Here is a 17,940-nt window from a genome sequence, read left to right on the forward strand (position 1 = left end):
ATTATTTAGAATATACACACACAATGAAAACAAATGAATACAACCTGGCTCAAATGTCTCATAACTCTTTTTTTGGTGGGGAAGATCAGTTAACATTCTGAGCTAACACCTGAGCTAACATCTGTTGCCAATCCTCCTCTTTTTGTTGAGAAAGACTGGCCCTGAGCTAACATCTGTGCTCATCTGCCTCTGTTTTATGTGGGACACCTGCCACAGTATGGCTTGATAAGCGGTGCATACGTCCGCGCCCGGGGAACCGAACCTGTGAACCCCAGGCCACCAAAACAGCGCGCGAACTTAACCACTACACCACTGGGCTGTCCCCAACATTTTTCTTGATTTAATAAAAAAATTCCAAAAGTAAAATGAAAAGGGTATAAAAAGGTTTGGGTTACTTCTGCAAATATACCACAAACTCCAGGTCTATTATTCTAAATTTAAATAATGCCTAAATACTATGATGCTGCTCTTCAGCATTAACACCATGCTACAGAAAATTATGAAGACAGGGCTCATCTACCTTGTTCTGCTATCAGGGCTTTGAGCTCTCCCAACAAATACTTGATAGTTCTAACTTTTTCAGCACTCTGGTTCACATTCTTTGCCTTCTGCTCATTCTTTATTCTTGAATCCCGCACATGGATGTTCAAATCCTTTCCTTCACTTGTGACCTCTCCAATTTGTTCTTTGGCACATTTTTCTTCATTAGTGGCCAAGAAAGCTGGCTGTAATAGAGTGGGGCTTCGGTGTGTCTGACTGTCCGGATGAGAATGCAACAGATTCATGTATGTTTGGAAACACTTCAGTAGGTCTGGTTCCTTAGAAACTCCTTGTTGTGGCAGAATCCCATTAGCAAGACCCAGCTGCCGAAATGTTGGAATAGCTGGCGTGTTAGTTTTGGGCAGGTTACATGGAACTCCAAGACTGGCTCTGAAGGAATTGCTTAGAACATCAGCACAGTTCACAGAAATTGTTTTACCTTGTGATGCAAACTGGTTGTCACCACCAGTCTGAACCTCCTAAAGAAAGAAAAAAACAAGTTAAGCCCTCAAAAATGTGACTACTGACTTGTAGGAATTAACTATAATAAACTCAAACTGGAAGTATAAGAAAATGACTTTTGTAGGATGGAGCTATAGATTACCAGTGAGTAAGCTGGATTTCCCCTTGGCACAGTATTCTAGTTTTTTACAGCTTAATTAGTTCACTCTGCAATATGGGAACATTATAAAGCCATGACTAAAATAGTTTGTTTACAAATATCACACATGGTTTAAAGGCATCAAAAATTAGTCCACTTTGGTACTAAAACACTCCTCCACTTTGGGAAATTGCATTGTAAGAAAATAAACTCAAGCATAATAAAAAGCTTTTGCACAAACATATTTACAGAAATGTTATGGTAGTAAAAAACTGACTGCTACTTAAATGTCTAACCATAAGGGAGTAGTTGCACAGAATGGTATATCCACCAAATAGAGCATTAACAACTTATTAAAAATTTACAAAAGGTATATATTAATTGAGAAGCATGTTTACAATAAAATGTTAAGTGAAAAAAGCGGTATATAAAACTCTATAAAATTTAATTATGAATATATTTTAAAAAGAAAGCAAATGATGAGAAAGTGCTCTATCAATGTGTTAATAGCAACTGGGCTTGGGTGATGGAAATGGGTGATTTCTTTTTTCTGCTGATTTCTTCCCATTTTCCCTCCTTACCATTGTCCTTAATAAAAATGTAAAACTTTTTTAATAAAAAATAACTTGAAAAAAATAATTGGTCTTTACATCTTAGGGCGTTAAGATACAATTAGTAAATTCAATTTTCTATCTTATGATGACAAGTTTCTAAAAGTAATTTCTAAATAATTACTTGTATAGTATATAAACTGTACCCACAGAATGAACCACCGGAGGGCAGGGTGGCTGCTGAGGTAACCGGACTGGGGTGGAGGTAGATAAGCCATAATTGGAATGTAGAGTTGCCTGAGATTCTAAAAGGTAAGAGGGAGAAAAGGTCATTCACATCTCATCCTGCTTATACAATAACCAAGCAACTTAATTAGAGCTTATATTCACGCTTTCTAAACATCATTCATACTAACCAGAATCAGACATAGTGTGGCAAGGAACAGTAGAAATTCCATTAGGATTATTCTTTGAAGCCAAGTGATTCATCAGTGACATCTGAGTCTGCACATGCTCACAGAGGGCTTGGTATATTATGGGCGAATACATTCTATAATGATCTTGCAATGACCAGTTTTGTGGGACATCTGATGAGTCTCTTTCACTTCCAGCAGAAGCTTCATTAGGTATCTGTTTCTTATTATCTGAAGATACTAATACAGAAGAAGGAAAAAAAGTTCTTGAAGTATGACCCTTCAAAAACTTTTACCATTAGATATTAGGGAAAAAAAGGACTCTCAGAAGTAGCTCAATGCATCACATACTTTACAGAAGGGCTTTACCACTGTCACCCCCTAAAGAAAATCACCTCAAATTCTTTTTTTAAAGTAGGGAATGAACTAAGTAAGTTCTCCAGTCAAAAATGATCTATACTGCGGCCGGCCCAGTGGCGCAGCGGTTAAGTGCTCGCGCTCGACTTCGGTAGCCCGGGGTTCGCAGGTTCGGATCCTGGGCGCAAACTGACCCACCGCTTGTCAAGCCATGCTGTGGTGGCGTCCCATATAAAGTTGAGGTGGATGGGCACAAATGTTAGCCCAGGGCCAATCTTCCTCAGCAAAAAGAGGAGGATTGGCAGCAGATGTTAGCTCAGGGCTGATCTTCCTCACACACGCACACGCACACACACACAAAAAATTATCTATACTACGTCTTTAAAATCTCTATTAGAATGCTATTTGTAAAATCTCTCCTTCAATTATAAGACCCCTCTTAGAGGTGTTATTTCTCGCTAAAATCCAATAAAAACTCACCTTGCTCCTTGTCCAGTTCATACTCTTGGGGGAAAATGAAATGAGAAAGACAGAATACTGTAACAATTCTGATGCTTTGATTGTGTTAAAAAAAAAAAAATCAGAGCTTTGAGAGCAAGAATAAGAGTTAACTTAATCTACACATTGGGCCCTCAAACAAAATCTTAACCTGGCATTTCAAGTCTCCAAAGCCTTACCACGACCTACTTTTCCAACCATCTTCCCATCACCCCCAACTCAAATTTTTCACTCGTCACGCCAATTTAGACACTCAAGTTTTTCTCATCTTCCTATAACATTCCTAATGATGAACCATTCCTTCCAATTCAATTCTACCCACTCACCAAGGCTCATCTGAAGGCTTCCCTCTTCCATGAAGCCTTTCCCAATCACCTTAGTCCAGCGACTGCTCTTCACCGTCCCAGAGCACATACTGTACACAAATCATCTCTCACTTGCATATTGCACTACATTGCTTCTCTTTCATTCTCTTGTCTATCTGACTAAACTATAAGCTTCTTTAGGCAGGACTGTATCTTATACTTCATTATTGTCTCCCATAGAGTCTCGTATTAATCTACAAAGTAGTGCAAAGTAGAAACCTGGTATTAATAAACTATTACATGAAAAACAAAGTTTCCTACATAGCACTACTCTATAGATCAGTATTAAAATCGATTTCCCTGTCTAATAAGATCCTCTTCCCAAATGTTTTTTAAAGACTATTAATAGAAATGAAAGTGTTCTTGGTAGATCACAGGTTATTACGATACACAATTAGTTTAGAAAAATATATAGCTTTTGACAGTACTTACTAAAGCTAAACATACATTCTATGACACAGCAATTGTACTCCCAGGTATACACCTACCAGATATGTGGGTTTATGTCTACTAAAAGATGGGTACAAGAATGTTCACAATAGTTTTTATTTCAGTAGTCAAAAACTGAAAACACCCAAATAGCCATGAATAGTGGAAATGGATAAGTTGTGGTATACTCATGAAGGAAAATTACACAGCTATGGAAAAGAACACATTACTGATATACTCAACTACCTACATGAACTTACCAGACATAATGTTGTATGAAACATATCAGACACAAGACTACAGCATGTACAATTGCATTTATATGAAGTTCAAAAATAGGTAAACTATCCAACGGAGATAGAAGTCAGTAAAGCGGTTATTCGAGGATGAGGGGGTAAGTGGTGGTGAGGATACTGATGGGCCAGGTGCCTGGTAGGCTGCTGAAAATGTTCTATATTTTCATCTGGGTGGTGACTATATGGGTGTATACATATGCAAAAATTTATTGAGATTTATGCACTTGCTTTATGAAAGTTATTCCTTGTTTAAAAATTGAAAACAGTTACATTTTTAAAAATGGTATGGAAAGCCCCAAATATAAATTAATATTTGATTACGAAAATGGTTAGAGATATTAGATGCTTCATTGACTCAGGGTATGCTTCCTTTTGAGATGATTTATTCCTATGAACATACTTCCCAGGCCTGAATACAAGCTCTAACAGTCATCAGCTGAGTAACTTTTGGCAAATTACTTAACCTCTCTTGGTTCCTCTTCCTCATCAGAAAAATGATGATAATAAGAGTATCACCTACTTCATAAGATTGTTGTGAGAAGTAAACGAGATAACATTTGTAAACTATCAACGTCTATTACATAGTAAGAACTCAATAAATGTTATATCTATCACCAAATGGCTGCAAAGTCTTAAGACAGACAAGTAAATATTTCATATTCACAAATCTTCCCATCTGATATCAATGATTTATCTCTAAGCATGTCCCCTCTGAGATGATTAAAACCAAAAGCAATAACAGTTATTCATCACTAACTGAATAGATGACCTACAACAAAGTGGTTAGTAAACATTTCTGTAAAAAAAAAAAATTATTTCTTATTAGAAATACAATTTTATAGATCAGATGGAAAAGTATCCTCTAAAATATTTTAACTTTGAAATCTGAAATGATGGGGGGGTGAGATCATAGTTAGCCCGTGGCTGTCCAGCACATAGCTCTTCCTTTTCTCCTGATTCCTGGGTCTCTCTTCTGCTCTTAGATTTCCTTCGGCCCCATATAAGATAAGAATTGTCTGGTTTGAGGAATTCTCAGATTTCACATTCACAGGTCCCAGGCCTTGGCTCTCATTCACCTTTTCAAGGAGTGGTTTTCACAATCTATAATAAAGCTGAGCTACAATATTACACCTCTGCCAGCAGATGTCATTATCCAACATAAATCAATAAACTTCAAAGATATTTCTTGAAAATCAAAGCCTTAGAATTCAAATGACGTACTTTGCTCCTTTATTAACTCAGTTCATATGAAACTCTACTGATAACGTTGAAGATTTGTATTTAAGAGACAAACTCCTAAAGTAAATTATCCAAGACAAGTTAAAAATCACAAATGGATATCAAAGAAAAATTACATTTATAGTACTACTATACAATTTTAAAATTAAAAAACCAACCACCACCACCACCAACAAAATGAGCCTGTCACTACACAAATACAAATGAAGTATATTTTCTTGCTCTTATTCATTATACCAAAGCACCCTACATGAAAATTTTACCTAGTAGATTAGGATGGCAATGTCTAATTGGTGTCAGTTGATAACTAGAATTCATAAAAGGGATGTATTCATTTACTCAGTCCACAAAACTTTCTTCAGTCCTTGAATTCTAGCTGCTGTACAGCGCTGCTGCTTGGATGTACGAGCATTGTCTGATAGGTAAGAGTAATTCCTGCACCCAAATATGGAACAAACATCTACTGCAGGTAAGAGCGGCTGGATGCCTATTATAATTTGAAATATGTAAAAGAACACTTGGCCTTGATGGGGGTAATCAATGTTCAAAATACTCTGCTTGTAGTGGTTTATTTCCCCAAGGTGAGGGCAGCAATATATGTATGTTACTGAAAGCAGAGTCCTGTGCCCATAGCATTCAACACAGTTATCAAATGTAAAAAGTTGCTTATTTAAAAAATGTCTTCTCTTTAAATGTAAGGAGCACTCTCAAGTAAGTTCAATGCTCTTCTGAAACTGCCTCTCTGCCTCCTTACTCCCAGCATGCATCAAGGTGGGCGGGCTCAGCTCCATAGAAACTCAGTGATCAGGCAGGTCCCAGACAGAAACTGCATAAGGAGACCACGCCGCAGAAGATGGTTAACATAAAATAGGAAGATAATGTAAGTTAAAATTAAAACGATACACAGATACTAGTCAATATGCTGTAACAGATTCCTTAAAGTTCTATTTATGATTACCTCACTTGTGGAGAGATGGAAAAGAGAGCAAATGCTGAGCGTCATTTTGTTTATTGTTGAGCACTGTGATAAGAGAGCAAAAACCTTGTACTGGTTAATGCTGCCAACCACACACAACAAGAGATGATCCCTTCTAGACAGAGCTACAGTTTGGTAAACTAAAAAAGATCGAGTAATTAAACCAAAAGGAAGGAGGCTTCTGCCTCTAATGAGTCAATCTTGAGAATAAATAGTCAACGAGAACTAATTTCTAATGTTGCAACCCTAAAGGAGATTGTCCTGTGGGAAGTAGGTCTTTCCTTCTGATGATGAAAGTGTAGGGGAAAGGACAATAAGAATATTGTATACTGATCGCAGGCCAGAACTGCTGATCTGACTCTAATCCAAATAAGAATTTAATGCTAGGGACCCAGAATGCCAGATGTCTCTCATCTCCTCCAAATCCATCCTCCAGTCGTCTCCACCCTGCTCTCCCTGGGATGCTGTTCTATACGGATTAAATTGTTAAGAGAGAGTCCTTCATGGGTCTCTTCTGCTCCTGCATGTCTTGCTGGGTATACCAAGAAAGTAAGGCCTTGACCTTACCCCTTTACCTGGGCCACTTCTCAGGGTTGTGTTGGTAATGAGCAACCTTGAGGGATAAGGTAATGTTTCCCCCTGAGACAAGTACAAGCTTACTTACTGCTTGCTACCAAAGTGATGGATTCCCCAAATCAATGTTTCTCAGCTGAAACTTAAACCTACAGCATGGGGCTGGCCCGGCGGCTTAGCGGTTAAGTGCGCGCGCTCTGCTACTGGCGGCCGGGGTTCGGATCCCAGGTGCGCACTGATGCACTGCTTCTCTGGCCATGCTGAGGCCGCATCCCACATGCAGCAACTGGAAGGATGTGCAACTATGACATACAACTATCTACTGGGGCTTTGGGGAAGGAAAAAAAGGAGGAGGATTGGCAATAAATGTTAGCTCAGAGCCAGTCTTCCTCAGCAAAAAGAGGAGGATTAGCATGGATGTTAGCTCAGGGCTGATCTCCCTCACACACACAAAAAAAAAACAACCTACAGCATGCATAGCATCCATCCATCTGGGTCCACCACATCACCCCATGGGAATTGGTGGCAAGAGGGAACCAACACAAATATGCTATGTACATACTGCTTGCTGTGCCACGAGTAATAAAGTCCTTTGTCTCTGACCCAGGAGTCTTATGTCTGCTGCCAGCATCCACAACATAGTAAGGCTAACTTAGTAGCTTGCAAGAATAAAAATCAAATGCCAGGCCTGATATACATTAATACAGCTCCAATTGGGTCCAATCCAAGGGGAGTCTTGGCATTATCAAGGAAAGAGAGAAGAATGAAGTCAGAGTACTTATTCCCAGCTCCCTCTCTGTGAGGCCACCTTGGGCTGGCTTTGTTCCTTAAATGAAGCTCATTGCTCTTCTCATGGCGGCCTACTCTACACAACAGTATCTCTTTCTGAGTCCCAGTAACCTCTCCCTGGCCTCATCGCTTAAGGCCTAGGGATGATAACAGCTCTGCCACTGGCGCTAGCACTGGGGTAGCACAATCCCTTGTGGAGTCCCTATATCCCACTCACACCTTTGTAATGAGTTCCTTTGTAAATAAACCCTCCTTGAATTATCTTAATTTGGGTGTTGCCATCTGTTTCCTATTGGAACTCGAACTAACAAGCAGTTAAGCTGGAATCCAACAGGTTGCTACCACGGCACCATTGTCAGCCACATACATTCCAATGAGAGTTCCTTAAGGAAGGGTGCCCTGGACAAGAAACAGCCTGCCTTGAGAAAAGAAGTAGGAGACTGGAGGAATAGGCAGTTGGTGCTACGACTCCTTTCTTTGTCCACTGCGCCCCAATAAATAGGCCCCTGCTTTAAGAGTTCAGACCAGGGGTTAGCACACTTTTTCTTAAAAGGCTAGAGATGAAATATTTTAGGCTTAGCAGTCCAGATGGTCTCTGTCACAACTACTCAACTCTGCCCTTGGAGCACAGAAGCAGCCACAGAAAATACATAAATGAATTAGCATGGCTGTGCTCTGATAAAACTTTATTGAAAAAATAAATAAAATAACCAAACTATTTATAAAATAAAACTAGCTGTAGTATGCTGACCCCTGGTTTAACCAATTTTGTCCAATAGAAATATAATGCAAGCCATATATGCAATTTGAAGTTTTCTAGTAGCCATATTAAAAGTAAAAAGAAATAAGTAAAATTAATTTTCATAATGTTTTATTCAAATCAATATGTCCAAAATATTAACATTTCAACATGTAATTAATGTAAAAAATTGAGATATTTTATTTTTTGTGTTAAATCTTCTAAATCTAGTGTGTATTTTACACAAAGCACATCTCAATCTGGATGTCAAATTTTCATCAGAAATACCTGATCTGTATTTAGATTTAATATAATTTACAGTTGAAAAAGTAGATTCACATACCCAAGTTATTCCAAATATATTTAAAAGTTTTCTAATAAGTGGATCAAGTATCAGTTTTCAAATTCAAATTTAAATTAAAAAACATTTACAATTCAGCTCCTTGGTTGTACTGGCAATATTTCAAGTGCTCAATGGCCACATGTGGCTAGTGACTACCATCTCGGACAGGGTAGGTCAAGATAACATGAGGCTAAATGTGACTAGCCTCCAAGATGGGTTAGTAGGTTGTTTCCTCTGCCTTAGTTCTCTGACTCAAGACCATCTGGAACACCAGCCTCTAGTCCTATGAATGCTCTACTCTCATTTTCCCAGCCTCTTTGCCCAGATCCTGATCTCTTAATATCCAGGGCTACTGCTGTAGATGATTTTCTAGATTTCACCCCTTGCCTAAGCTGAATTGAAGCATGCACTGCTATGCTAACTCTTTTGGCCCACTTGACCTGTGGAACTAGCTAGTCCCACTCTCGTCCATCTGAATTCCCACCATGGACTTTTTCATCTCCATTGTAGGCTATCTTGTTCTATAGGCCTCCAAGGGACAACATAATCAAAACTTGCTTATTCTAAACTTTTGCTGAATTATTTATTTATATAAATTATTATCTAGTTATTATATTACTGCTGAATTACATAAGTGTTTGCTGAATTACTACACTTAATTAAGTCAGCAAGTCAACTGTGAAAGCGTAAAATGTCCTTGACTACATTCACCCTCAATCAGTGGCAGGCCCTCTTTCCTTATGTATCTATCCAACTTGGAATTTTACCTTCTTATATACTGTGTATTCTAAGTGTGCAGCTCAGAAAGTTGAGCTACAGAAACCACTTAGGATATTTACATATAAAATAATTTTAAAACAATAAGTAAACACATGAAACCCAACCAATTTTTATTATCTGTGGAAACAAGTGGCAGGGAGAGCAAAGATAACACTATATACCTCTCAAATGTCATTCTGAGTTTGAATCTTTTCTCCTACAAAACACAGACAGTCAGTTTCTTCTACATTTCTTCTTGGGAAAGTGATAGTGAACAAAGTACTCAGTGATAAGAAGCTGAATAGAAAAAGAGAAACTCAAGCATGCACACACCTGAATAATTAGTATACTATTAAAACGAAAGACCAACTGCACAATCTTGATAACTTATCAAAACCCTCAGAATTAAGTATTATATTTAATTAAATAAGAGAAAAAACACTTACAAATTTCTTTCCAGACTACTGAAGGAACAGTATGTTTTCCATGTCCTTTCTTTTTAGATCCATATCTTTTGCCTTCTAAAGGTCTGGGATTATATCTGTTTTCTGAATATGCTATTTCTGAACCTATTAATAATTCAAACAAAAATTCATTAGCATTGAGAGAACCACTTAATTGAGAAAAGGTGATCAGCAAAGAAGCATTTAAAAAATAAAACCTGAATCTTCATTTCTCAAAATGTCCCGCAGCAAAGAAGCACAACCATCAAGCCCCTGTATGGTTTCAGTCTGTAAGGAGAAAGTCATTTAGAAATTTGTATATAAAATTTTAATGCAGGAAAAAAATAAATTATGTAGTTTTAAAATTTCTTTATTTAGAAGTAATTTATTATTGGTAGAAAACATGTTTTAAAGCAAAAGGCCTTCATACTTCCTTAGGGCAATTAATACGGTACCTTTGAATTTTTATTCCCACTTCTTAGCTTTTACCTTTAGATTAATTAAAATACTGTATATCATACCTATTCAGTTTAATCTTACCTGACTTTCCGAATCAGAATGGATGGGATAGCCAGATTCTGCATTACAACGTGATAGCTTTCTTAAATGGATCCTAGAAAACAAGTTTGTTAAAATCTTTACATACAATTCAATAAGTTTTTTCCAAAATATATTGTAAATGGTCATTTTCTTTCCAGCAGAGGTTGAATAATAAAGCCTGTCCAGGGGCCAGCCCCGTGGCTTAGCGGTTAAGTGCGCTTGCTCCGCTACTGGTGGCCTGGGGTTCGGATCCTGGGTGCGCCCCAACGCATCACTTCTCCGGCCATGCTCAGGCCGCGTCCCACATACAGCAACTAGAGGGATGTGCAGCTATGACATACAACTATCTACTGGGGCTTTGGGGGAAAAAATAAATAAATAAATATATGAAAAAAAGAAAGCCTGTCCAACCATATATAAGATGGGTTTATATAGGACCTTATGAAGATTGTAAAGTCTATTAAACATTAAAATGATCAACATGGGTAGATATGGAAGGTTTCTCCCCAGAGTTTCGTGAAGGTAGAGACGCATCTAGTTTTCTGGGATAGACAAAATTCAGTTCAGCCCAAAGACCTGAAAAATCTCTTGAGATTTCCTGAAGTTGTAAACTTCTTTAAGTACTTACCCTTTCTTTCCATTTGTTAATTTAGCAGGTCCAGTGTGCTTTCCTGAAGATAACACCTATGACATAATGCATTATATTACAGTAGATACACAAATATTTTTCTACTATATTCTCAGTATGCTGTCTTGACAAAACCTGAAATGTTGTTTCCTTTCTTTTTTTTTTTTATTGTGGTAAAACATACATAAAATTTACCATTTTAGCCATTTTTAAGTACACAGTTCTGTGGCATTAAATACATTCACATTGTTGTCCAACCATCACCACCATCCATCTCCAGAACTTTTTTCCATCTTCAGAAACTGAAACTGTACCTATTAAACAATAATTTCCCATCCCTTCCTCCCTCTATCCTCTGGCAACTATCCCTTCTACTTTCTGTCTGTATGAATTGGACTACTCTAGGAAGCTCATATAAGCAGAATCATACAGTATTTGTCCTTTTGTGTCTGGCTTATTTCACTTAGCATAATATCTTCAAGGTTCATCCACGTTGTAGCATGTGTTAAAATTTCCTTCTTTTTTAAGGCTGAATAATATTCCATTTTATGTAGGTACCATGTTATTAGTTTCTTATAAATATGATACATCCTAAAAATCCACAATTACAATTGAACTCATAAATAAATAATTTGTTCTATACGAAACATCAAGAAAACAACACATATATTTGTTCCTTAAGTCTATTTAAGCTGAAAATGAAGTTGAGATTTTATTTTAACCAGAAGTACCTACTACAGTAAGTTTGGACTATACTCATTCACTAAACATGTTGGACATTCCACCAAATTCTTCAAAACAGATAAGTTAATTCAAGATATAGAACAGAGTTCATAACTCTGCTTCTATTTATCCACATTCCTGAGAATGCTTGACAAGACCAGCACATGAAAACTCCATTATTCCTCTTCATCTACATCTTGTTCTTTCAAGCTTTCTTTTTAAACTCATATAGCAATGTTTTTTTTTTATTTTATTTTAAAAGTAGCATAAGTGGGCTACCTTTTGTGTAGAAGAAAGAAAAAAATACACATTTGCTTTTACATGCATCCAATGTCTTGTGAGTTACACAAGAAACAGTTCACTGTAGTTGCCTCAGAGGGAAACAGAATTTGGGGGACAGAGCATGAAGGGAGACTTTCCATGGTATACCTTTTTATATCTTAATAACTTTATATCAGATACATACAATCTCTGTTCAAAATATAATGTTAAATAGACATGGTTAAATTCCCTCATCACGCCTTCATTTCTCCCTTCAGGTCTAGTCACTGTTGGCAGTTACATTTATGATTTTTCTTGACATGTTTATATATTTCATCCCAAGACAGCTTTGAGCAGTAAGTATTAAACTTTCTGGAGTTATACAATATTTGATTATTTGCTTGAATAAGTACTCCTTCCTTCTAAGAATGCTGAGAATACATTTAAAATATTGTGTTGGCAGAGGGGCCGGCCCGGTGGTGCAAGCTGTTAGGTGCGCGTGCTCCGCTGCGGCAGCCCGGGGTTCGCCGGTTCGGATCCCGGGTGTGCACCGACGCACTGCTTGGCAGGCCATGCTGTGGCGGTGTCCCATATAAAGTGGAGGAAGATGGGCATGGATGTTAGCCCAGGGCCAGTCTTCCTCAGGAAAAAAAAAAAAAAAAGAGGAGGCTTGGCAGATGTTAGCACAGGGCTGATCTCCTTCACAAAAATAAAAAAAATTGTGTTGGCAGAGTTATACTTCCCCTTGAGATAATGTGGATTATGATGGAGTCACGAAGCACTTCCATCAATGTTGTAGGAAATAAGATCCCAGATCCCATGTAATGGAGCTCCACTGGTCCCTGAATGACACTCTAAGGGTCTTTCTCTTCAGTGTATCTATGTTGGTGTCCTGGCCAGAACCATCACAAAAATCCAAACTAGGGTGCTGCTAACTCCAAAAGCAATTATTATCTTTCAAAATAAAAAAAAAAAAAGTATACTGTCTGAAATAAATATATGGCATAATTATAAGATTATATATACTATTTCTCCAAAAAATATACACATGAAGAGATATCACACAAAATCAGATAAAGAAAATTACCCAGGGGCCGGCCTGGTGGTGTAGTGGTTAAGTTCGTGTGCTTTGCTTCAGCAGCCTGGGTGCAGACAGATGCACGGCTTATCAAGCCATGCTGTGGCAGCGTCGCATATACAGTAGAGGAAGATGGGCATGGATGTTAGCCCAGGGCCAATCTTCCTCAGCAAAAAAGAGGAGGACTGGCAACAGATGTTAGCTCAGGGCTAATCTTTCTCAAAAAAAAAAAAAAAAATACCCAGGATAAAAGCGCCCTGCAACAGTAACTATCATATTGGCACATTTCCTTCAAATATTTTTGTACTTTTTATTTTGAAATATTAGTACAAAGAACTGTATACACTTCACCCAGATTCCCCAACTATTGACATTTTACTACATTTGCCATGTTCTCTCTCAAAATATATATTTTTAAATTTATTTTAGTATATATATATACACATATATACTCAAAATAGTATTACTGTTTTGTCTGAATCATTTCAGACATGTTTAGTAAGTAAGTAAGTTAGTAAGTTACAGACATGTTTCCCCTTTACATTTAAATATTTACTACTAAATATTTCCTAAGAACAAGGTCACTGTCTCATATAACCAAAGTATAATTATCAAAATCAGGAAATTAACATTGATACCATACTATAATCTAATCTACAGACCTTATTCACATTTTGCCAATTATCTCAATACTGTCCTTTAGAGATAAAAATCCTGGTCCCTGTCCAATCCAGGATCTATGTTGCATTAAGTTGTCATATCCCTTTAGTCTCCTTTAATCTGGAAAATTCCTCAGGTTGCCATTCACTGTCTTTTACAACCTTGACATGTTTAAAGAGTACAGGGAGTTATTTTGGTAGAATGTCCCTCTAGACATTTAGACTTGTTTGATGTTTCCTCACGACTAGATTCAGGTTGTGCATTTTTGACAGAAATACCACAAAAGGAATGTCGTGTCCTTTTCAACACAATATGAGTAGGCATGTATCAGTCTGTCCCACCACTGGTGATGTAAACTCTGATTAAGAATGGCGCTTGCCAGGTTTTTCACTGTAAGGTTACTATTTATATCTTTGTAAATACTACGCATTTGTGGAGAGATACTTGAGATGATGCAGACATCCTATTCATCAAACGTTCACCCAGTAGTTTTAGCATCCATTGATGATTCTTGCCTTAATCAATTGCTTGTCAAATGGTGATGTTTCTAACTTACATCATTCCTTCTACATTTATTAGTTGGCATTCAACTTTAGTGAAGCACTGTTCTTTCTTCATTTGTTAGTATCGACCCATTGATTCCTATTTTATTCAATGGGTTATGATCTATTATTATCATTATTTATTGTGACACTCAAATTGTCCCAGATTCTGTCAGTAGGAGTGTCTTCAAACCGGCTCCTGTATCATTTTAACATGTCCTCATTTTTTGACTATACCTTGCTTTCTGCAACAAGGTGCTCCAGGCTTACCTTTTTTTTTCCACTGTGATAAGAACACTTAACATGAGATCTACCCTTCTGCCAAATTTTTAAGCATACAATACAGTATTGTTAACTATAGGCATGTTGTAGACCTCCAAAACTTATTCCTCTTGCATAACTGAAAATTTATACTCATTGAATAGCAACTCCCCTTTTCCCCCTTCCTCCAGCCCCTAGTAACTATCATTCTACTCTCTGCTTAATTGAGTTTGACTATTTTAGACCACTTAAGTGGAATGATGCAATATTTGTCCTTCTGTGACTGGCTTATTTCACTTAGCGCAATATCCTGAAGGTTTATCTATGTTGCATATGGCAGGATTTCTTTCTTTTTAAGGCTGAATAATATTCCATTGTGTGTATATAGTGTATTTTCTTTATCCATTCATAGATCAATGGACATTTAGGTTGTTTCCACATCTTGGCTATTGTGAATAATGCTGTAACAAACATGGGAGTGAAGTATCTCTTCAAGACCCTGTTTTTAATTCTTTTGGATAAATACCCAAAACGGGATGGCTGGATCACATGGTAGCTCTATTTTTAATTTTGGGGGGAAACTTCAGTTTTTCATAGTGGCTGCACCCTTTTACATTCCCATCAACAGTGTACAAGAGTTCCAATATCTGCACATCCTCACCAACTCTTGTTATTTTCTGTTTTTTTGATAATAGCCATCCTAACAGTTGTGAGGTGATAGCTCACTGTGGTTTTGACTTGCATCTCCCTGATGATTAGTGATGCTGAGCATTTTTGTGTGCCTGTTGGCCATCTGTATGTCGTCTTTGGAGAAATGTCTATTCAACTCCTTTGCCCATTTTGTAATCTGGTTATTGGGCTTTTTGCTATTGAGCTGTAGGAGTTCTTTATGTAGTTTGGATATTAACCCTTTATTGGACACATAGTTTTCAAATTTTTTCCCATTCTGTAAGTTGCATTTTCACCCTAATTGTTTCCTTTGCTGTGCAGAGCTTTTCATTTTGATGTATCCAGGCTCATCTTATAATTTCCCTTCCTCAGCCCTGGAGTTGACCATCTGTCCAAGAAGCCATAGTTCCTTTTAGTGGACAATGGTATTTAGAAACCAAGATCTAGACACCAGATGTGCTCTTTGCTACTGGGGCTTCCAATCTATGTTCATATGGATTATTTATTTTTAAGGGGACCAAATTTTGTTGCACATTTATGCCAAGTGTGAGATAGATGTTTTACCAGGTTCTCTCATTTAATCTCCCCAATTCTTTGAGGCAGAATTTTATACATATTTATACCTATTTCATAGATAAGGGAAAGGAGTCTCAGAGAAGTAAAAAGTATTTTGCTTACTATCGCACCACAGTAGTGGCAGAACTGGAATTTAAATCTATGACTACAGAAACCACATTTTTCCCCCTTGCACAGATTCTGAGTTCATTCAATAAAAGAGAAAGATCTATAAGGGGTGGGCTGGTCTGGAAATACTCATGAAGAAAGTCTTGAGCCAGGTCTTGAAAGAAAGTGTAAAATTCACATTAATGGGGAAGACAGCATTACAGATGAGTTGATAAATGAAGGAAGACCAAAAAAAAAGGGTGGATATATTTAAGGAGGTGTAAGATCACTCTAAGAGGAGGGTCTGGGTGAGGAATAGTTGATTCATTACCTGAAAAATCTACTCTACGCCAGGTGCTGTCCTAGGCCTCGAAAACAGAAATAAATTGTGTAGTAGCAGAGGTAGGTAGATTAGCAACGTCTCTAGCCTGAAAAGTGGGTTGATAAAGGTTAGTACGGGCCACAAAAGGGGCACCCTAACAATGGGAATGCGAGAGTGCTAGGCAAGGCTTCCAGACGCAGCCCGTGAGCTGAGGGGCAGGAGATGGAAAGTGGAAACGTCAGGCATAGAAGGGCATTTCACGCAGAACAGACAGCGCGAAGGCACGGACGCACGCGAGGGCGCGGGGCGGCCAGGGCACTGCAGAACAACCCCAACCGGGCCGGGAGTTACCGGAATGGCGGCGGGGGCCGGTAAGGCATGCACGGGCCGGAACGAAAATTGGCTGCATTGACAGGCCAAAGAAATGAGATTTTTATCTTGAAAAAGAAGTGTTCCAGCGTCGGATTTTAAACAGAAAAGAGAATCATTTGGTTACAACGAGGGGCGTGCCTCTGAGAGGGGTGAGGCTAAAGGCAGGGACACTAACTGGGAGACCTTGTTTTACTGGTAGTAACACACCAGGAATCGTGACGGCAGATCAGCTATTAGCGGCACTCGGTGGAAGAGCCGAGAACCTGGATCTGAGGCAACGACGTAGTGAGGCTCGGAGAGGTTAAGTCAGCCGACCCAGCGCGGAGGCTGGCCTCGAACCCGGGCCCCACGTCAAAGCCAGCGCTCTAGGACTACACCGATTAACACACAATACACCCACGGACGGGGCGGCTGTGTTAGGATGATCAGATTAGCTGTGCCCCCACTTCCCTTTCCCAGCATTTTTAACGCGGCCGCGTTGTCTTTGTTTTTATTTTTTTCAAACGGTTCTGCACTTTCCCGCCCCGAGAGCGCCCTCAGTCCCTCTCCACCCCCTCAGTGGACGCCTCAGGCCCGCAGCCCTCACCTGGCCCGGTCGAGATCCGGACCTGACCATCTCTCGCAGCCGCAAGCAAGCCCAGACTGAGGGAAGCAAAGCCGCACGGTAAAAGGAATTAACCGCCGCGGACTCTCGGCCCCCTTTGGCCCGCCCCCCGAGCTTCCGCTTCCGGAAAGAAGCCCGCCGAACGCCGCGCCTCATATTCTCCGGCGCGCCGCCGAGGCCTCTCCGGTTCTCCCAGCCCGGCGCCCTGGGCTTGCGCAATAGACCCTTCCCGGCCCCGGCCCGTCACACAGGGCGAGGGTGGCAGAAGCGCACAGAACGTGAGCGGGGCGGGGCGGGGCCAGGAGAGGCCGGGCGGGGCGGGAAGGCGGGGCCGGGCGTCCGGGCGCTGGGCTGAGAGGAGCGGGATTGTTGAACCCCTGAAGGAACTGAGTTCATGGTGCTGTTGCGAGGGCGTCTGGTGGAGGACAGCTGCTCTCCATCTGCTGGGGGAAGTGGCGACAGGGACCCTCCGGGGCCAGAGGAAGGGCCTGGAGTAGACGGCGGATAGGTTTCAGAAGGAATTGCGCTTGGCTCTTGGGTTTTGGCTCTGTATTTTTAGTTGTGTTTTGTATGCCGTTTTGAATGTTCTTGATAATCAATAAAAATCAATCCTCCGTCTCGTTATCTTTGAGTAATTCTGATGGCAATTTCAAAATTATTCCCTGTGGCCCCTCAGAATGGTGCTCCTTAGTTGGGATTTTGGTTT

General features: G+C 39.3%; 1 protein-coding gene across 1 annotated transcript in view; it reads right to left on the reverse strand.

Annotated features, from left to right (window-relative positions):
• Positions 1-17,413, reverse strand: part of CCDC14 (coiled-coil domain containing 14) — a 38,385-nt gene extending 20,972 nt beyond the window's left edge. The window contains exons 1-8 of the mRNA XM_014783020.2: positions 17,217-17,413; positions 11,080-11,135; positions 10,452-10,524; positions 10,130-10,199; positions 9,915-10,037; positions 2,109-2,345; positions 1,903-1,997; positions 521-1,019 (exon numbers count right to left, since the gene is read on the reverse strand). Coding sequence (XP_014638506.2) covers positions 521-1,019; positions 1,903-1,997; positions 2,109-2,345; positions 9,915-10,037; positions 10,130-10,199; positions 10,452-10,524; positions 11,080-11,135; positions 17,217-17,390 — 1,327 coding nt within the window. The 5' untranslated portion in view covers positions 17,391-17,413. The remainder of the gene's footprint in view (positions 1-520; positions 1,020-1,902; positions 1,998-2,108; positions 2,346-9,914; positions 10,038-10,129; positions 10,200-10,451; positions 10,525-11,079; positions 11,136-17,216) is intronic.
• Positions 17,414-17,940: the final 527 nt, after the last annotated feature.

The sequence above is a fragment of the Ceratotherium simum genome, chromosome 15 (genome assembly GCF_057802395.1).
Source record: "Ceratotherium simum simum isolate JZ-2026a chromosome 15, ASM5780239v1, whole genome shotgun sequence".
In the NCBI taxonomy this organism is placed as follows: Eukaryota; Metazoa; Chordata; class Mammalia; order Perissodactyla; family Rhinocerotidae; genus Ceratotherium; species Ceratotherium simum.